Below are 22,197 nucleotides of genomic sequence, written 5' to 3'. Positions count from 1 at the left end.
AGCAAAACACAATCACCGCAATGCAAAATATGTTGTTGTGTCATTGCTTGTAGAATGCATTCCTTTTACATTTTTTATTTAATTTTTTTTGGTGGGGGGGGGGCGGTGGAGTTGGGTGAGTTGAAAAGGCGGTGGGGTGTCTGTGAATGTAGCTGCTTTGATCTCCTCTCACTCGGAGCGATACCTTATTCTACCTCCGTGTAAGGAACACGCCCCAGCATCGTGCACGTATCAGGCTTTATCTTGATCGTGCATGTACACATGTCTGTGATGTTCTGAAAGTATTTAGATAACGAAAAAACATGGTTTATATTATGTTTCTTTAGTGCTTATACAAGCCACCATTACAGATATGAACAGAGTTTTGGTTGAACCCAGTCTGTTGTACAGATATTGAGCTCAAATTTAGTTTGCAGAAGCTGAAAGTCATCCTCAGCACATTCTCCAAGCACAAACTGATCACACACATGCACAAAATTAAACCCTGGCATGCAAGGTGGTAACGGTATGGGGTACTTCAAGGTATGCTGATTTATTTCAGTCCGTAGGCTTTTTTTTTTTTTTTTACCTACTGGATAAACAGTTTCTAGTGTCATGCTATAGAGCAGAGCTATTCAACGAAACTGCTCAGGGGGCCACAGCTTCTGAAAGTCAACAGTTCCGGGGTCGGACATCCAGCGATTAAAATCATTATGAAAATTAATCAAAGTTTACAATGATCTGTTACCTTTTAAATGGGCTTATTTTATTGGATTGAATCATAAATGCAATAAACAGAACCCAAACCCAGACCCCCCACCCAAGAAAAAAAAAAATATAAAGTGGGCTGGATTGAAGTCATCCACGGGCCGGACATGGCCCGCGGGCCACCAGTTGAATTGCTCTGCTTTAGAGTTTTCTTACAAAAATGCATTTGATTTTTCACAACTCTACTCATGCAAGCAATTCTAACAGCACTAATTTGCAGGTACAGTAAGTGAAAATCTTTAAGCAGTGACTGGTTGTTCATCACATTATAGACCCAGAAAATCAAGTCTGACTTTATAGTAAACATAAAAACAATCTTTATTGAGTTCATACCTTATACTTTGTATATAAGGTACTTGTACTCTGCAACCAAGAATTACAGAAACTGCTATAATATTCCCAAAAGTTTAAACGTATTTTTTAATCAGCCTTGCACAACGAAGCTAGGATATCCAGCTCAACCAAAACTAAAATCCATTGAAGAAAAATGGCATTGATTTAAAATGATCAATGGGTTGAGCACCGTTGGTTTGCAGACTTTCACATTAATTAACTCAATAAGAGTTTATCTGACTGGTTCCGTTTATTTGTCAATCTGCTTATTTGCTAGCAGGACTACAAAAAAACAAACACTTCAGGGAAAGCATGGCCAAACTTTTGATTAATGTGTGATCTCAAACTTTTATTCTGTTCATTGTATAAATGCATTTAAATCTCAGATAGTGGAAGTTTATCCTCTAAACAGTGTAAACTAGCACATCTTAATGGTATTATGTTAAATATCTGTCAATAACCTTTAGTGAAGAAAGAGAGATGCTAAAGGCTGAGGTGTTGGCTCCACTCCCTGTTGGTTTTGCTGTGGGGGGACGGAGTGGGCGACAGGGCTCCCTTCAGCACCAGCCAGGCCCATCTGCTTGTCACCTGGCCTTGGCATGCAGGAGACTGGGTAATGACAGGGAAAGAAAAGCATCAGTGGGCAGAAGCTGAGAGGTAATTACTGACTGGAATCCATGCAGAAACAACACATCTGGATCCACGAGTCAAAACGTGGTGAATTATACTCTGATATCGGCTTTAATTCATGATTTTTATCTGCCGGAGCGGCGATATCAGTCCCGAGTCTGAAAATCCTTGACTCTATCCCACTCCCCTTCTGATCCCGATGGTCTCCGCTCAAAGGCAGAGACGAAATTCAGCTACACTTGAGGCGATGAAAAAGGAAGAGAAAGAGCATGGCGCTGATATGCCAGGCCAATCTGTGTGGAAGATCAGCCATGGCAGCACTATAGCTCGAGCTTTATCCCGACCCCTTCCTACTCCATCACTTCGCACACATCTTCTCTAAACCCCATTACTGCTGATCAATGCTGCCTCTTTCACAGCTGCAGAGAAATGATCTGCTTGAAAGTAATATTTCCTCAGCATATTTTAAGGGTAAAGCTTGCACCGTTCTTCACTGTGAGACTTTACATTGGTGCTGCTGAGGATGACCTATAAGAGAGTAATAGAAGTCTGTATTGCCTTATAATTAACATTTAGCCTCTGCAAAAATAACTTGAATTCCCATTAAAAGCCCATTCTCCTCCATGAGAAATGGACTGACCACAGAAGTTAATGAAATTGTGCAGTTGGTCTGTGAGCATCAGCCGTCACCAAATGACCCTCCTTTAATCTCCAGCCGAGGTGATTCCGTCCGTCCGTCCGAGCCTCGGGGAGTTGAGACGTGTGCCACATTCTGACCGAGCTTCAGTCCCGCGTCAATGATCACTTTCACAAACTCTAAAAGGAAAGCAGCCCTCCTTACTTTGTGGAGTCTCCGGTCTCCCCCTCCGCCTCTCCATCACCACCTCAAATTAAGATTTCAGTAATTAAATTGATAAAAGTCATGCATGCCTGTGTGCCTCATGGTTCCAGACCTGATTTCCTTTGCCACACAGAAGTGGAAAGCTCTGGAAGTTCCACCTTTGATGTACCTTTTTTTATTTTTTATAATTGGATTCTCAATCCAACGTCTCTTCCACATACACACAGATTTTGCCTGAATTCACGTCCTGGTAAGCTCAGTTAATCAGTCACTTGTGAAAATTTATTTTTTGGGAGGGGCTCCAATTTTCATTCAGTTTTTTTGTTTGTTTGTTTGAAGGCGTGACTCTGGTTGCAATTTAAAATCAGATTTGAGCAGCCTAACTTGTGGTCAGTTTGTAGCGGCTTCTGCTGGTGAGACTTGTGGAAACAGCGGCGAAGCCACCTGGGGCTCCTTGGACTTGCTCTACCCTCCATATCAGCTTGGCTGAGCGTAAGAGAAGGCGACTCTTTGGCCCACAGGCAGCTGGCTTCGCTCCACACTCAGCGCAACGTCTGATAATCAGCAGAAACGAGACCCCTGATGATTGCTCTGCCTAAGACGGCTGCTAACTGCTCGCTCCTCAGAATGTCAAACTAACGCTGTCATCAGAGACCCCCCCCCCCTTCTTGCCCCCACCTCCTTCTCCTCACTGAGCCATAGAAAAACCTACACTGACCATCAATCTAGACCCTCTTTGTATCACTGGCAAATGTGAATTTAATTGCCACTGGAGGAGACTGAGGGCCTTCTTGATTTTTCTCTGTATGTCATCCTCTATCAACACTGAGCAGATGTTTCTTGTGCACTTCTTCCAGGACACCGTTTGTCTGGCCACTTATTTTAGTTTCTGCTCTGTAAGTCTGTGCTGTGGCAGACACTATTTCAGGAGTTGCTTTGCTGCTGAAGCACAATGGTCTTAAGCAGCTTGCCCCTCTTTCCTCCAAAAAAGCAGCGGATATAGTAAATAATGCATTTGACACTGTACTTTTGAGTCGTCGAGGGAACAGAACATCAGCTATCTCATTTTACTGAAATTACTCCGGTCGCTGTGGGCTTCAAGAGCACAGGTCACCTCCACTTAGACTGTTTCTTGACAAGTAAATTCAAATGGAACAGGTATTAGGGGTGAGAGGAAAAAGGGGGAGCCACTAATAAATCCTGTATAGGTTGTTTATTATCAGTGAACTAAATTCTGTTAGTTGAAATAGTCATTAACCTCATCACTGAATGAGGCGTAGTAAGGTAGATAATGTTAATGCATCTTGGCAAAAGCTTGATTTGTTTGTTGAACCTGTGCACCAATTCTTCACTTTATGAATTAGAAAGTTTACATTTTTATAGTTTAAATGTTTTTCAGCACTTATCAGTGACTGCTGAATCAAAATGTATTTTAATTAAAGCCACCCTGAAGTGAGGAAACAACTAAAGTAGATCTGTAGAATGATGTATTCTACCATAGTGTGGGTTTTTTACATCAATCTGTTCACAAAAACACATGTTAAAAAAAATCCTTCACAATAAAAATAAGACATTTGACCTGTGTAAATGGGAATAAATGGCCCATTTGACTCTGGATATATTTTCTGATGTTGTGATATTAAAATTTTCATTGCCCTTTGCTAAAATGAGAAGAGCAAGCATTGTTTTTGCCTGTGTGTGTTTGTCTGTTATCAAAGTAGCTCATGCGCTACTGAATGAAATTTAATGAAATTCTCAGAAACTAATCATTTTCTGTGCATCTTCAACTGATTAACTTCTGGAGTCAACCCAATTCAAGATGGCTGCCACTGATAATCGACCTTCGCTAACACAAAAATGGAAAGAACTCAGTGAATTTTACAGCTATTAGACTTAAAATTGGTTTTGTAGCTGAGTGTGATTGCCAGCACCTATTCTGAGTGCTTGCACACTGTTCAACATTTTCAAAATGGTCATCACAGCAAATCTAAGATTATAACTAATTTCTGTAGACATTGATTTCAAATTTGATATGATAGTAGCTGAAAGTTGGTTAAAACTCTGATATGAAAGGTGCCAGGCAATATGCATTTTTCAAGGAATTCTAAGCCTATTATATTTTAGAGTATTAAACACATTATGAAGGATATTACCCACAATGATGATGATGTGTTGTTTAGTGAGGTTTACAAATTTCTAAAGGGCTAAATGGGTTGATAATATACTCAGATCATCAACTGCTAATTACTTTGGATCACTTTGTGCATTTAGAACATGCAGTTCTAAGGCACTGTTATTCAATAAAGAGGACTATCTATAGAAAAGCCATCTGACATTCGCTGCAGCCAACTCTGAAGTATATAACAACTTATTAACTCGTCTAAGCACATAAGCCTTTTCAGGGTTCTGCAGCCTAACGTGAGCTCAGCTATGGCTGCTCTGTGTCGTTACGACTCACTTCGTTGCAACTTTGACTTCTTTCTTTAGTGCAAATCTCAGAGATTATAGAAACAAATTAAAGCTCTTTCTTTCCCTTATTTGTGTAGGTATATTCAAGGTGCATCATCTCCAAAGGACATGGTCATCATTGTAGATGTGTAAGTATTTCAGACCTCTTTCACCTTAACCCCCCTCAACCTCCCACTTGGACGTCTCCTTCAAAGGACACTAGTGCCACCTGTTGGTCTGATAAACGCTTCACGTTAAAGAAGGATTATGGCTGCTCTATAACTTTTGGCCTTTTACATCCTGGTTTACTGGTTCAGAAAGTCTCTAACATATAAAGACAGGATACTGTATGTGTGCTGTCTGAACTGAGGGGATATAAAGTCACAGTAAAGGGCTTGGAGGCTGGTTTTTAGATCGCTGAGGGAAAATATAGAGCTCGAAATAAAGACGTTTTTAATGCACTTTCTTCTGATTATTATTTCCCTCAAGTTCATCCTAGATCATTTCTATTAGATAAGCGTTCTTTTTATTATCTTATTAAGGAATAATAAGTAGACTGTGTGGTGAGTTTGATTGAAGACTAAATCATTTAAAAGCTGTTGAAAGCCTTCAAAAATACAAACATAATGGATCTCTCTCCATATTGCCAGTCAACTGAGCGCTTGTTCTCCTGCAGGAGTGGAAGCGTCAGCGGGCTCACTCTGAAGCTCATGAAAACCTCTGTGGTGGAGATGCTCGACACCCTGTCAGACGATGACTATGTGAACGTGGCAAAGGTATGGAAAAGCTCCAGTATCACATGATACAACTCATTCCTGCAAGTGGCAACAATGCTAATATTTGCTTTCTTTATCAAGCGGAGTCTAATTAAGCTGGGAGTCGTTAAGTGCTGCATTGGGCTCTTGCTGCTCCCAGTTGATTGCTTGCAGTAGAAACTGTGCATTGCTCTCATTTCTGCATATTTGCTCTTCCTGCATCACTGCCCGTGTAGGATTGTGTCCATCTGTGTCTTTTACTCTCCGCTGATTACCAAGTTTTCTATTAGGATTAATATGTAGAATATTATTATTTCTTTTTGCAGGGTAGATAAGACACATATGCTCACTTGCGTTCTCGCTCACACACCCACAAACACACAAACACGCCCAGCTACTTGGTGCGGTGGATCATTTTGTAGACTCTTTTGGTAATCCTTCATAATCCATTGCTTTTAGCCACTGTGTGCCCCTAAATCCCAGCTCGAAGGGCAAGAGACGAGCATGGTAATCTGGGTGGGAGCGCATCTGATTTTCACCACTGTGAAGGAAGTGAGGGCTTACATAAGCCTGCTGCAAATTGTTTGCAAATACAAAAACCATTTAACAAAAAAAAGAATGCCAGCTATTATCACTAAACACAATTTTTTTGTCCCTGAATGTTTGAGACTTTTATTTTGTTTTATGACTTCCTTCCAATGGTAACATAGTTGATTTGAATGTTTAATCCTTCAGAGGTCCTTTTCCCCAAAAAAACATTTACAAGGTATTAACTCTAAACGCTTTTGTGCGTTTTATTTATTTACTTGCGTTTTAAATATGTGACCACAGCAGCTTCCATGGGAAATGTCAGCATTTCTCACACACAGTATATTTACATCAATCTGTGCTGAAAATGTCAGCGGATTCTGCAGCTGACCTTCAAGAAGAAACATTTGAGACGCGCCATTTCAGACATTGCCGCTAATGTTCTAATCACACGCACACACTGCTTGCGAGAGGAGATGCATGTGCACGACACATGCAAACATGCGCGCACAGACACAGTTTTAGGTTAATTTGGTGGATGAGATGAGACAGATGAGATTACCTTGGCTGGGTTTCCACTCAGCGTATTGCGCTGGCATTTCAGGTGCACCTGTTCTTTATGGGGAAAGTTGTAATTACCTGTGTTTACTGCCAGCCAGAGAGCAGCAGGGCAGCATCACATCTGCACACGCCCACGTCTGCTGCGTCCTGCCTTCATGAGCTGCACATTCATAACAAGCACATGACACAGATATACTTACTTAAATTGTATATCTGGATTATTATTTACCAGAAATGCCAAAACATATACGATGACGCTCATATTTCAGTTTCTATTCATCCTGTTTTCTAGTTCAACGAAAAGGCAGAGGCTGTTGTTCCGTGCTTCAGGACTCTGGTTCAAGCCAACGTCCGGAACAAGAAGATCTTTAAGGAGGCCGTCATGCTCATGCAAGCCAAAGGAACAACAGATTATAAATCCGGCTTCACGTTTGCCTTTGAGCAGCTTCTCAATGTAAGTAAGCATTTCAGGGATAGGCAGTCGTAGACGGCTTTGTTTTTCTGCTACTGACGTCTAATTCCATTAATCGAGCTGAATTTATGGTTATAACGCAAAGCTGACAGTGAGTGGCTCAGGTTTGCATAAGACGTTTCCAGAACGCTGTCATTTTTTGACGGCAGGTCTGATTATAACTGCTGTTGGTGACGCCGGCTTTGGCAGCGGCCGTCCACGTGCTCTCGACACAGGTGCTGCCTCAGCTCCGTATGCTGCTGCGTATTTGAGAAGGCTGCCACCCTAATGGGCTCAGATGGGATGATTGATGAACGGAGCCCAGAGGAGATCAGCCATAGACACTTTATATTCCTCCGGCACGCTCGAAGGCATGGAGCCAAGTCGTCTCCCTTTTGTTGGAGGGATGAGGAATATAAAGGCCCGTTAAATCGCTGTCTGCCACGGTCTCACTGAATGATTAGTGGCAGAAGCACAATAAAAATATGTAATTGTGGCAATATTATTTATCTTTATTAGAATCTTGTCAGATTGGCATGCTGCTGTTCTACATATCAGCAGCAGCTGTAGTGGAGTGGGGGGCAGTCGCATTTAATGATGGGATAACGGTGCATACTTCAGAGTTGATCCTAAATTGGTGCCAATAAGCTTAATTCTGTGCCTATCAATGGAGAGATGCATAAACTTGTGATGATATTCTAAAAATGACAGATAACACAGATTAGAGATGGATGTTTGGCAACAAAGTGAAGAAAATAAGATACAAGATAAACATATGCAAACAAGAACAACTAATTACATTAAAGAAATACGTCAGATCTTTTAAAGTGGGATCTTTGAAAAAGTTATGGACAATTAGCATCTTACTTGTTGTAGATAACTCTTTGAATGAACTCAGTTTGGAGAAATAATTTAATTCTGACCAGATTAATGAGCTAGCTGCTATTCTGAGCAAAGTCAAGAGCAAACTGATTTGATGATGTCATAAAACTACCTCTGATATTCAGCAGTTCATGCAAATGCTATTTTAAAACCCTTCACACTGCTGTAAAATTTACCTTACACAGCTGATCATGTAAAGTTTTGTGGCTATGTGCAAGCTCAAATAGCAGCAGCAGCAGCTAGCTGTAGGACTTACGCTGCAACCTGGAACATATCCAGCAGGAATGTACGAATATTTTGGTAGGAATGAATAATGAGTAACAAATGGCAGCGTAAATATGTAAACCATGTTTGTCTGAGGTCTGAAAGGTATAAAGTTTTTTTTATTATTGTTGTTTTAAGATGACAGCAGTCACCTTGAATCTTGACCTTGCTCAGACTAGCCATTTGCTCCTCAATCCAGTCAGAATTAAACTTTATTTCTTCAAACTGATGATGTTCAAAAAGCTATCTGTACCATGTAAAAATCATATTAATAATAATTATTATATATACGTTTTTTTTAAATAACCCTATTTCAAAAGAGCCTAACTATCCCTTTAAAGTAAAAAAATAAATGTTAGATACCTAAATATTTTTTATACAAAGCATTAAACTGATTTTGGTAGAGAAAAGTGGTCATAATGTGTATATACCTCTGATCTATGATGTGGGGCGGCTTGGCTCAGTGGATTAGAGGATTGTCTTCTGATCTAAGGGTTGAGGGTTCAGTTCCCAGTAGTTGAAGTGTCCTTTGAAAGACACTGTTCACCACACACACACACACACTTGCGTCCCCCGAATGTCAGCGTCATTATGTGCTTGTGTGCGAGGTTTTTTTTTTTTGCCTCCAAAACCTATGTTGTCACTTTCACCACTTATTGTCTGTTCAAACAGGTCTCACGTGTAAATTAGTCTTTGAGGCTCAATGTGATTTACCAGTTTAAATAAAGGATGAATAAAAACAAAAACTATCCACATATATGTGTATTGATAGATGAGGGAGTATAAAAGTATATACCATAACTGAAAGCATTTTGTGGCTGAATAAGAAACTTTGTAAAGCGCTTCGCAGAACCCAGAGGTTAAAAGGTGCTGTATAAGCGGGAACTATTTACTAATTTATCACATTTTTGTTGTCATGTTCTATCATTACTTTTCTTTCTTGTGCTTTCTGTAACCTTTCGTCTTTGTCTGTTTTTAATTTCGGTGTCTGTTTTATGTGTGCCACAGGAGAGCAGTGCCCCGAGGGCCAACTGCAACAAGATGATAATGATGTTTACAGATGGCGGGGAAGATCGTGCACAGGATATCTTTCAGAAGTACAACTGGCCCAACAAAACCGTGAGTGTGTTTGTACACGACCGCCTTGTGTGCATCGATTCTGCCAGCTCACCAGATCATGCACGTAAAAGCCCCTTTTCTGTTCCCATTTCCATGGTTTTTCTGCAGATCTTCTCTTATTTTAGCACAGGGAGTTGTGTTAGTCAGACCGTCAGACATGCCAGGTTCTCCAATCTGTGCACAATGCGTCCTCTCCAGGTGTCCGGCCATCCCACTTTTTTTTTCTCCTGTATCTCCTCCGTCATTTTTGGTTTCTGCTTCTCCCTCCTTCTATTTTAGCTGCTTGTGTTAACGGCGCTGACCTGCTGATTAATTAGCCACTTTGTCATCAGAGCCTGTTCTCACACCGCCAGTAATTCAACAGATTGTCTCTTTGTTTGTCTTGTTGTCACTTCCACCACTTCAATTCCTCCACTTCACAGCCCCACCAATATTCATTTACTTCAATTTTCCCCACTTGAATTTCGAAGCACCAGTTCCCAACGAGTCGACGGAGGCCACTAAAACACATTTGCATACAGTCCAATTCAGTCCCATTTATTTTATTTTAATACAGCTAGACTGAGGCTAATATTTATTGGTTAGCTTCCTCGTGGCAACTGTTGCCAAATAAAAATAAACTGCAATATAATATTTCTATCCCTACAGTCTTATGTCACATTTTAGCTGTTTGAGAAACCAGAATGATATATTGTAGTTGATATATGAAGCTGGCATTCAGAGGGTAGCTCATGAAATTATATTTATCTGTACAGTAGTAACAGTCCGTACAAAATATTAGATTGTTGGCTGTTTTATTGGCGTATTTAGCAGGTTTATGTTGTATTATAGGCTTCCTTTATGTCATTAATCTTTTTGTGTATTTTTTTTCCAATCAGGTTCGAGTGTTCACCTTCTCTGTTGGCCAACATAATTATGATGTCACCCCTCTGCAGTGGATTGCATGTGCAAATAAAGGTAAGTAGAAATGTTTTAATATTTTATTTTGGAATGTAAAAAATTTTCACAAGCAGCTGGCGCTCTGCTGTTTCGCCTTGTTGGTTGTGTTTCTTACCTTTCCATTCTCATATATCACAGTTCACGTGCAATAAAAAGCCATGAATGTTCTCATTTGACCTTGAGTACACAATTTTGTTCCACCTCATGTACCCCACATGTGATGCGAATGACAATAAAGAACCTTGAACCGTGATTTCACCAATGAAAAAGTGGCAGAATTGAACTTTTTGTTACACTGCTTTTAGCTCTTTGTGAAGTGTTCTGATGATGTATTATTTTATTATTTATATTTTAACTTATTAGTTTACTATGAAGGAGGGCAAATTTGCTAATTCACTATAGTAAATTTCAGCAGAAAAATCATAAACAGGTTACAGTTTTTTTAAATTCTCAGTCAACAACAAAATATCAGCTCTATTTAAAAAACTTTAATAAGAAAAAAGCTTCAAGACAGTGTCTGACATTACAGTGCAGAAAGGCTGCCATTAAACAAATGAAAAACAAAAACATTTAATTGCTAAACACATCATTTTACATGAATATTGTGATTTTTAAAGCTATAAAATTAAAGAACAGTTGCACTGAAAGAAGCACACGTGTGATTTCCTGGTTCATGTTCGAAAAGGCCTGAAACTTCAAGGTGGGAGAAAATTACTGAATAAAGCAAGTAGGTATCTCTGCAGCCAAATTCGGAAGGCGTATCTGGGCGGTCATATCTGATTGGACTATAGGAAAATGGGCGTATCTGGGCGATCATATCTGATTGGACTATAGGAAAAGAGGCGTGTCTGGCCGGCCGCATCTGATTGGACGATAGAAAAATAGGCGTGTCTGGCCGGCCATATTTGATTGGACGATAGAAAAATAGGCGTGTCTGGACGGCCACATCTGATTGGACGATAGAAAAAAAGGCTGAACGATAAAATGCCGTAACCACAGACACATTATGTCTAAAAACAAGGTGTTATTGGCAGATTGTGTTAACCACAGGCATATTATGTCTATGGTGTTAACCGGTTCGACATTAGCGGCGTCTCAGGTTCAACACTGGCGGCGTCTCGGTTCGACATTGCTCCAGTATACTGCCGCGGCGTCTCCATAACTTCTTTTTTCGACTCTCTTAACACAGAACTTCCGGTTACATTTCAAAATAAGAGCAACATAACTGGGTAGTGGGGAGAGCTAAATGTTAGGGTTTTTTTAATACCTAGCCATAACATTAAAAAACAAATTCCATTTTGGTTGTTGAAAAATGTGAACAAAGTTACAATTGATTCATAAAGAAAGAAAAATATTAATGATACTTAAACTGGCCTTGGGACAAAGAATGTTTCCTTTAACTTCACATTTTCTTGTTCAACCTGCAGTCACTACAGATGAGTGATTGTCAGTTTCTGTAAGATTTCTGCAACTGGAGCAGGTATTCTGTTTACTGGTTAACTTCCTCAGCTGTCTCACATTTTAAAGGTCAACCCTACTCCATGTTTCAGTAGAAAACAAGCACATTTAGGAGTCAGTACATAACCAGACTTTTGGTCCTCACACCTATACCCAGTTGCTCATGCTGCATGATGAGATCAGATTATCCATATTTTAGAAATTACATTTAACTTAGTCGACAAAACAATACAAATGAAGACCGTCTTAAAAAAACTCTTGGTTTTGCAGTAAGCAGCCTGATTTCAAACTGACATCTTGGCCAAAGGTAAAATAAAAATCTTTGTGTTCTCAGAAAAGTTGTTTCAGGACCTCCAATAAACTTATGTACACATCAAAGCACACAAGACAGATTCAGGAATTCTCTTTGTTTTCCAGATTTCACATTTGTTATTACCTTAAAACATACTCAGACAACATTTGATGCATCATTGAATTTTTTTATTGTGTTTATTGGGACATCCATTTTTAGAAGTCATCATAGCATCTGTTGGAAACACAAAACATAGTACAGTTAGGGTGTTGCTAGTTGTTACTTAATCCTGGATTGGATTTTAAAGTTAATTTTGATATTTTTTTCACAAGGAAAAAAAAGTTGATTTCCTAAAGTTTAACTATAAATGAAGGAATTTGTGCATTCAGGTAATTGAAAATTAAGTAATTTCTCTAACATCCGACCCATTTTAGCCACTGAGCCATACCCAACACCCATAATCTATTCTTGAATGAATTATTGACTATTATTGACAAATTACAGACTTTTTATTGAATAAGTTATTACTCATTATTGAATCGTTGACAATTTACACTCATGTTTGTGTTAACTCATGTTGCAACAAGGTCAGCAACTTTTGACTATTACTATGAACTATGTTAAACTTTGGAGGCGATTTATTTTGAAAGTCAACATCAGATGTTGGTCAACATTGTTGAGCAACATCTTGGGGTCTTCTAGAGTCAACCTGAAGTGAGAGTGGTTCCTGACATGGCAGAAAGACATAGATATAATTAACAGCTTTTATTTATTTATTTTTCAGCTAATAACAACTTTTATTTATTTGTTTTTCATATTTTTCAGTTATACACAGCTTTAAAATATTTATTTTTCAAGTATTAAGAACTTTTATTTTTAGCTTTTATTTTGAAAAGCAACACCCAGTTGTTGTAAACGTGCACAGTGAGAGCTGCTGTGGAGGCTCACTTTACCTCAGTGCGTTACAACAACAACGAGAGAACGGTCAAAACTATCGTGACCTACAATAAACGTACTTCAATAAAATGCATAAGTGAAAACATATACTTTATAAGTACAATAAATCATATTTCTTTGTCAAACATCGCAAAGAAACGTTACCTCATCAATAATCCTCGTGACTTTGAGGGTTACCCACAGCCAATCAGTGTTCGCCGCCGACAAACGCCTAGCCAATCAGTGTTCGCCGCCCATAAACGCCTATTCGCCAGAAACGCCCACTTTTGGTCTGCAGAGAACCCCTTCTCGAATAAAGGCTAAACTACAGTCCAGTACATAAGAAATGTACTCTGCTACTAATAACAAGGCACAATTGTACAATTAGATCCTTTTTCAACTTTAAAGTGCTTCTGAGCACAAAGGGAATAAGGAGTATCTGTGGAAACTTGTACTTCAGAGGTTGAGCAGGCAGCAACGAAGCATCTAATGTCTATGAAACCCAAGAAAAAATTATCTTTACAACGTACTTGTTTTTTAAAAATATATATATATAATCATTGGCAGCATTGACTTTTTGTCAGACGAAACCAAAAATCATTTAAAATAAACGTTAAAAAAAGCAGCTACACTTGTGCAAAAGTTGGTGCCAAAACCTTTGAGTTGAATATCTACGTTGTAAACGAGAAATGGCTCCTAATTTCAAGAGACTTGTCAACTATCACACTAAATATTTAACAGAAAACAAACTTGTAATTTCCCTCCCCCCCACCTAAATCAAAATAACGTAATAATAATTTCTGAAGTCAAAGGGAATAAAAACTGAAATCAGACTGACAAAAGATGATAAATTTAATAACTTATAAAAGAAGTCAGTACTTTTTGTCGCCATTAGGTTACATTAAAATTTGTCAAATTCCAATGTACCGTAGTCTTTCAGTTTATTTTTCTTGGATTTAAACAAAGCAGTGTTTGTTTAACAGCATTTATATCACCGTATTTTCTGTTGTACACGTCGCTCCGCCATATAAGTCGCATCAGCCCAAATATGTCTAATAAAGTGGAAAAAAACATAAATATGTCGCTTTGCCGTATAAGTTGCATCTATTATGCGTCACCTTTGTTACGCGTCACCGCTGACAACGCAGAAACATGGGCCGGTGTTGTGCCAAAAATCAATTGGCTGCCAAATGGCGGCCGCGGGAGCGTGCATGGGAGGACTTAAATAAGAATTTAACAAGATTAACACTTAAAAACAATTATTTGTTTGCTCGAAATTATAGCAAAGGTGTGTCTCAATTGAACTTTTACTTAATAAATGCACTTTGACCGTCAAATCAGCTGCATTTTAAAATAATTCACTGCCTCACTGCTCCGGGAGCGCGTTCAGAGGAAGGAAATCAGGAAGGAGGAACGCTGTGCTTTTTTTTTAAACAAGATAAGCACCTAAAAACAACTATTTGTTCGCTCGACATTATAGTAGAGGTGTGTCTCAGTTTAACTTTTACTTAATAAATGCACTTCAATGGTCAAATTAGCTGCATTCTGCCAGGGCGGCGCAGCTAGTGTTGTAGTACTCGAGACCAGTCTTGGTCTTGAGACTGGTCTCAAGACCACTTTTCGATGGTCTTGATCTTGTCTCGGTCTTGATTGCATTTGGTCTCGGTCTTGTCTCGGACATTGAGGACTCGGGATTTTATTTCAAGACATTCAAGACCACAACTGTGGAAATGTCACTAAATTGCCAGAATATTGTCCAGTTTATTTGTTAACATCCTTGTTTTTATTGGATGCAAAACGTACTAATTCAAATTCAAGTGATAACATGACTCGTTGCTAAATTAATACTTTTTTGTTACCTCTGTCACGCCCACCCCTTTCACTCGCATAGGTCAAGTGAGATCTCTGCCATTTTATCAGTTATAAAATTTGTCTATTTAAATCACAAAGAATTTATTTGTAACTAATATCCATTTATGTAACTTTTTTAGGTGTATATCTACTAATTTATTGAAACCACTGTGCAACTATATGGTTGTCCTTGGTCTTGAGCTTGGACTTATGAAGAGTGTTTGGTCACTGCAGTTTTTTAAGGCTTGGCATGTGATGAAACTGCTTCCAATTTAACAGTTGTGTAGTTTTATTGTTGAATCACATGAAGTTAGGCCACTGAATGTCTGGTTTCTTTTTTAGGAAGCTTTGAAAATTTATAAAAGCTGATACATTCATTCAAAATCAAACTTAAAGTTGCAGTATGTAACTTTTATAAAAAATATTTTACAATAAAATTTTATATTTTATTTATTTTATTTGAAGTCTTGGTCTCGACTTGGTCTCGCCCTCCCTTGGTCTTGGTCTTGACTTGGTCTCGGACCCTAAAAGTCTTGGTATTGTCTCAGTCTCGTTACACTCTGGTCTTTGTCTTGACTTGGTCTCGGGTTAGGTGGTCTTGAACACAACACTAGGCGCAGCGAAATGTAACTGATTTGACAGTTGCTCCAAGCGAGCTGAACGAAGATGGCAGCCTATGGCAAGCCGATTGTGTCATTAATAGCCACTTTTGTCTATTACATGACACAACAGCATGCCATACTACTCGAGTGCTATCTAGCGGCTGAAAATCTAGTGTTCAATATCTTCAGTCAGAATTAATGAAAACAGTCAAATCTCAGCTAAAAATTGGTTTATAAATATGGAAAAAAAAATCCATAAATACGTCGCTTTGGTGTGTAAGTCGCAGGGCATGTAAAGTATGCAAAAAAATGTGACTTATAGGCTGAAAAATATGGTAATTTAAACCTCAGAATATCCCCAGAAAATATTTGTACTTTGTTGTTTAGCATGCTGTAACACCCTGACTGACCTCAAAAACATTTATATATGTGTCCTTCTGTGATGTAGAGTCTCACCTTGCTGCGTGGATTTGTTAGAGATTAAACAAAAAGACTCATTCAACAAGTAGAACAGCATGAACCAGAAAATAACACGAAACCACTCGTGATGTTGACTCACTCCGTTCTGTTACATAGAAGTATAATCGCTGAGACTTCATGTGGTGCTGAATGTGTTCGAGCCCTGAAATAACCCGGCAGACTGACTAACCGTCTGACGGTCCAGTTGACTCAGCTCGTCTTCCTGTTGGCTACGTTGTCTGCGTGCATCTCATCTTCACTGAACTCATTTGCCCCAACTTTGTTTTGTTCTAAGCTACTTTCTTCCACAACCAACCTCTCTTTGTGTCGTTTATTGTGTTGGTTCTGTATTTCTGCTCAGTGCTGCAGTTTATCAAAAGCTTTTCCTTTCTAAGAGCTTTGGTTGTCTGCTGATTAGCTTATTGCCAGTGGAGCCAAGTGCTGTAGAAGTATCTCCCCTGTAGTTGTTATTAATTAGCAGTAGGAGTCTGGTAGCAGGATGATTACCATGACAGACAGGGGAAAGTCCAGGATTATATTTCTGAGCCAACATGCTCTCAGCTGTTCATGACTGCAAAGATTACATAGCATCAACGCCTACAGGGGTGTCCAAACATGTTCATATGTGGACCAAAACTATCCAGATGAAAGAACTTGTGGGCCACAAAAATGTGAATTTAACTCTCAACGTGAGCAATACTTTGGAGAAAGGACAAATTTACTAATTTTGGTGGAGAAAGTTTTAAATTTTTGTAGAGCCAAAAAAAGGACTTGATTTATTTGATTTATTGGTTCTATGTTTGTTGTTTTCTTGTGTTTGGAAAGTTCATTTTAGTCTGTTCTCAGCAACAAAAGCATAATATGAGTAAGTGTCCTTTTAAATCAGCCTTTTGGACCATGGACGGACCAAAAGGCTGATTGAAGTTCTGAAAAATCATCCAGCTGTCAGTCAGTACAACAGATTCATAGAAGGTTTGATAAAGTTGGTCAGCTCATATGTAGATGATACCTCGTTATATTCATTAAAAATATCCAGTTTCCCTCTTGATTGTTTTATCAGCTGCAATATTCAGACAATGTTTATGAATCATTATCCAAAATCTCCTTTCTGGTAGAAATCAGTGAAGGTTTTTTGTACCATGAAATGAAAATAAAAATATTATAGCCAAATGTTTATATTTTGTTTAATATTGCTCATTTTGAGAAGATTGCTTTTCATCCGTTTTCCTGTTAAACATAAACACTATTTTTTTTAAGGATTACCAACACATTTGCAGAAAGTCTGCATCAACCTCTTAAGCCTGCTGGTCAAAATGATACCATTCTTAAACTGTAGTTGTGGGTAGGGGTTGAACGAGTATATAATTTTTAAATTCGACATTAACATAATAAAACCCGAGTAGAACTCGAGTATTTGATGACGTCATAGATCTCAAGATACAAAAATAAATAAATAAATAAATAAATAAAACTGCAAAAAAGGTAATTATTTACAAAAAAAAGACCAACAAAACATTGGGAGCGTATATTATGCTCCTTCCATTTATCATACTGCAAATAAGTCACAGGAAAAACTAAACTATTAGTTATTATTATTAAAATGCAAACGTGAAGAAACATGCAGCACGTCAAAAACGAAACTTAAACCGAAACTGGTTCTGGTTCTGTGGATTGGACCCGGTGTGACCTGCAACAGTGCAACACCACCCCCTACGGTCATACGGTGGTCACATAATAAGGCGTCACCACGGATACTCGACGTAACATTTTTAACCTCGATAGATGTCCTAGCAATCGATGTGTAGATTACTCGAGTACTCTGTTAATGCCCTAGTTGTGGGCCACACAAATTCACTCCAAGGGCCGCAAATGGCCCACGGGCCGCACTTTGGACACCCATGGTCTATCAAACACTAAACAATAGGGTTGACAAACCAGCCTCACCGAAGCTGTTCCATCATATCAGCTCCTTGACTGTTCAGGTCTTGACGTTTCACACGTGACACCCACAAGTTGAGCTGTAAACACAACACAGCTGCTCAGAGGTGTTGTCTCAAACTTTTATCTCCTCCTCAGAGGACAATGTGGCTCTGAGGACAATAGGGCTATTTTTTCTTGTGCTCAGAGAAAGATCTGCTAACTTGCCAAGATATTTACATCACACTTCTAGTTTGCAATTGTCCAGATTTGCCTCTCTTTACCTTTTGTGGTGCTTTGCTGTCTAACCAGCCTGTATCCTGCTTCACCGGCCTTCAGACAAAAGCCCAGACACAAACCACTGCGTTGTGTTTTTGTGTGCCTGTGGGAATTCTAAAATCACTGTGCAAAAGACTAAATAGAAGTGCACGATTGCTTAGTGTCTGCACGCTCTCATCTGCTAATGAATTGAGACTGAGAAGGGAAACTTCAGCAACAGCCGCTGTGAAAAAGTGCATAATGTATCAAAATAATGAAAGTTGCCTCCACACTTTAGCATTCTGGTAATGCTACCTCCATTTTGCAGCTCTTTGTATAAACACTCATGGCTTTAATAACTTGTTGAGCAGCCTGGTTATTGACCCAGCCGCTCGTTTTCCTCCATTCCTAATCAGCAGCGGTGCCTCAGGCTCAGCATTCGCAATGAGCTTCCCACATTTACATCCTCCAGTACGTCCACAGACTCCAGAGGGTCAGTGTCCACGAGCCATATCATGCATGTGTGTCCCAAACATCATCAGCTGGGGTTGATGACATTACTTGCACTTAATAATAACATAAAGAGAAGAGACAATGGTTTGCAAATAGACTGCTATTGTAGAGAGAAATCTGAAATGAAGCAGGCTGACTGCATTATTTCTGTAGGAAAAGTGTGCTGATTTTTTTTTTTTTTTTTTCTTCAGGTTACTACTTTGAAATCCCATCGATTGGAGCAATCAGAATCAACACTCAGGTAAGACATAATCTGCTAAGTGTGCACAAGTTACCGATAATCCTTCTATGAAAACGCAAACACCGAGGACCAATTTCAGTTGAAGTGTTTCTGCAGCTACAACCATCACTGCAGCACTACGCAAAATCACACACCCACACACTCGTGCCTAAAATGACAACAATCCTTTTCTGTCTTTCGACACACAATGCGCTTTTGCGTTCTTTTATTTTCAGTTAAGCTAAGTACTGCATAAAAAGCCCAGATTCGGGCCCTGTCAGTGCCTACAGTGCAGTATTTCTGGCAGTGAGGGGTTGTGTGGGACCTGTGAGGAAAGTGTTGGCTTGTTGGATTAATTTGTGCGATATGCTGTGAGGCGTTGTAGGTGTTTCAACGAGTCCAGTGGATATCTGAATGGTAGGAAGTGTGTGGATAGAAAGTGATTCCAGTGTTGGGTAAAAACAACACATTTAGCTGGTGTTAGAGCCGAGTTGGTCCCTCTGCAGCAAAATAAGAGGCTTTAGAGAAGGGATGAATTATTTCTAATTACTTGCATCCAAACGCCTGCAGCACCTTTAAGACTCAGCGGACGTGCTTTAAAAACACAGTGTGCCTCACGTGTTGCATCTCTAAGGATGATTATTTTGATGTGACATGCAATTAGAGAAACGTGTTGGTTAGAAAATACTGTACTGGATTAAGAGCACAAAAAACATTGTTATGTAATTCAATTATTTCTGTTCTCTGTGTTGACGCCTGGCTTCATTCCAGACCCAACAGACATTTTAACAGAAAATCAGTCAAAAGTTTTGAGTTTTCATGGAAAATACTCCTTTTATCTGCTGAGAGGCCTTGAGGATGTTTGATACAAACATCTGCCGTGCATGACATTTGGCAAAGGGCTTGTGTTTGCCAAATGAAATCAAGTACACTCTGTTAGCACTAATAGTTTGCAAAATGTAAATGTACACATGTTACAGTTAAGCTTTGATTAACAATTATTTCATTTTTTTCATATGCCATATTGTTTAACTTGTTAGATAAAAATGTGACTGTTTTATGAGTGCTCAATGGCAACATTAAAAATGAAATAAAAAACAAAAAAACATTTTTTCATTAACAATTTATTGTCAACATGTTCCCTTTAGACACTTTTCAGCTGGTATTGTTGAATAAGATAAGATAAGATAGAAGTTTATTGATCCCACAGGAAATTGTGCCAGAAAAAGGGTTGTAAGCTCAATCATCCAGGTAGAAAACAACAACAAAGGTTAAATCATGTCATCTGGACCAGTTTCTTTAAGTGAGAAATGTTTTGTCCCCCATCCAGAGGACTTCCTCAGTTTACAGCCTGCCAAACAGATCTGTCCCATATAGTTAGCCTTCACTGCTGTGTTTCAAGCCAACCTCGGAAACAAAAAAAAAAACATTTGCCTGAGGACAACAAAGGCCAAAGTGGTTCAGAAAAAGGGTTGTAAGCTCAATCATCCAGAGAGATAACAACAAAAAAGGTTAAATCTACCTCTATCTCACTTAAGGAAACTGGTCTGGATTACATGATTTAACCTTTTTTTGTTGTTGTGCCAGAGTTTCAGTACAAAGGAACATACACAAGGAATCACACAAGATATAAAAAAATAAATACACTGTAAATATAAAAACAGAGACTATAAAAAATACCAATGGAGGGCGAAACGTCTTAGCACAAAAAAAAAAAAAGAAACCGTCCAGATGACCTGACTGAATATTGTTGGATTTTATACCTGGATTATTGAGCATGGACTTTGGTGTTTTGAACCAGTTTGATTTGACTGTCGATGAGGGAGAGGGCGGACAACAGAGGAGAGGGTGAGCACCGGAGAAGAGAGCGTACCCAAGAGGCCATCTTAGCACCAACATAACTGTATTTTTTTTCCACTTTGGAGTAAGCTGCTGGGGGAGAATCAGTTTTATTTGGTGTTTCTTCAGACTGATGAAGCCCTTCGGATGGAGGGTGAAATGTCTCAGGACAAAAACGTAACTGTCCAGATGACCTGACTGAACAATGGATTTTATACCTGGATTATTGAGCATGGACTTTGGTATAAAAATACCAACAATTAAGTTCTGAACAGGTCAGGTGCAGACAGAAACATTAAAGTGTTTATTGTGGTGCAGGGTTAATTTTATTGTCCCATGTGCAGAAAGGGGAGGAGTTGAAAAGTTTGATAGCCACAGGGAAGGACTTCCTTTGACATTCTGCGGAGCACCTCGATGGTCTCAGTCTACAACTGAAGGTGCTGCAGTAAGAGTCCAGGGTGTCATGCAGGGGGTGTGATGTGTTGTTCAGGATCTGGAGCAGTTTCTTCTGCATCCTCTGCTCAGACACCTCTGTCAGAGACTGCAGGTCCACTCCCAGAACTGAGCCAGCTCCCCTGATGAGTTTGTCAAGTCTGTTGGCATCAGCTTTCTTCACCCTGCTGCCCCAGCACACCATAGCATAGAAGAAGATGCTGGAGACCACCGAGTGGTAAAACATCTGCAGCATGGTCCTGCAGACATTAAAGGACCTGAATCTCCTCAGAAGAAGAGGCGACTCTGCCCTTTCTTGTAGAGGGCGTTGGTGTTAGCTGTCCACTCCAGTTTATTGTCTAGGTGGACCCCCAGATACTTGTAGCAGTCCACAGTGTCCACATTAGTACCCTTGATGTTGATACGATTGCGGAGGCTGGTCTTCTTCCTGTAGTCCACCTGCAGCTCTTTAGTTTTTCCAACGTTGAGTTGCAAGTGGTTCTGTCCACCACACCTCTATATTCAGCTTCCTGGTTACCAGTGATGCAGCCCACGATAGCAGAGTCATCCGAGAACTTCTGCAGATGGCAGGATTGTGAGTTGTTCCTGAAGTCTGAGGTGTAGAGGGTGAACAGAAACGATGAGAGGACCGTCCCCTGAGGAGCCCCTGAGCTGCTCAGTATGGTGTCCAAGGGGGTATGAACGATGAATAGATGAAAGAAATAACACTTAGGTTGTTGCTTTTACTGAGTTCTGTGAATAGATTCACCTTGTAAAGGTTTAATTTATCATTTGAAAAACTGGTATATTTTTTCAAACACTTGTACAATTACCACTGATGATGATGCGTTTTGTCGTTACACCTGGTTCATACCCTCAGGATTCTTCTAGAAAGAAAGAAAGGTTGTCCTGCTTTGCTGGT

At 39.4% G+C, this 22,197-nt stretch overlaps 1 protein-coding gene across 1 annotated transcript in view; it reads left to right on the top strand.

Annotated features, from left to right (window-relative positions):
• cacna2d2a (calcium channel, voltage-dependent, alpha 2/delta subunit 2a) overlaps window positions 1-22,197 on the top strand; it is a 259,238-nt gene that overhangs the window by 216,837 nt on the left and 20,204 nt on the right. Inside the window, exons 9-14 of the mRNA XM_037678732.1 lie at window positions 5,098-5,148; window positions 5,676-5,775; window positions 7,136-7,297; window positions 9,449-9,559; window positions 10,438-10,516; window positions 18,976-19,025. Coding sequence (XP_037534660.1) covers window positions 5,098-5,148; window positions 5,676-5,775; window positions 7,136-7,297; window positions 9,449-9,559; window positions 10,438-10,516; window positions 18,976-19,025 — 553 coding nt within the window. The remainder of the gene's footprint in view (window positions 1-5,097; window positions 5,149-5,675; window positions 5,776-7,135; window positions 7,298-9,448; window positions 9,560-10,437; window positions 10,517-18,975; window positions 19,026-22,197) is intronic.

Source organism: Nematolebias whitei, chromosome 7 (genome assembly GCF_014905685.2).
Source record: "Nematolebias whitei isolate Nwh7 chromosome 7, NemWhi1, whole genome shotgun sequence".
In the NCBI taxonomy this organism is placed as follows: domain Eukaryota; kingdom Metazoa; phylum Chordata; class Actinopteri; order Cyprinodontiformes; family Rivulidae; genus Nematolebias; species Nematolebias whitei.
This window is presented reverse-complemented; position numbering and strand designations above follow the sequence as displayed.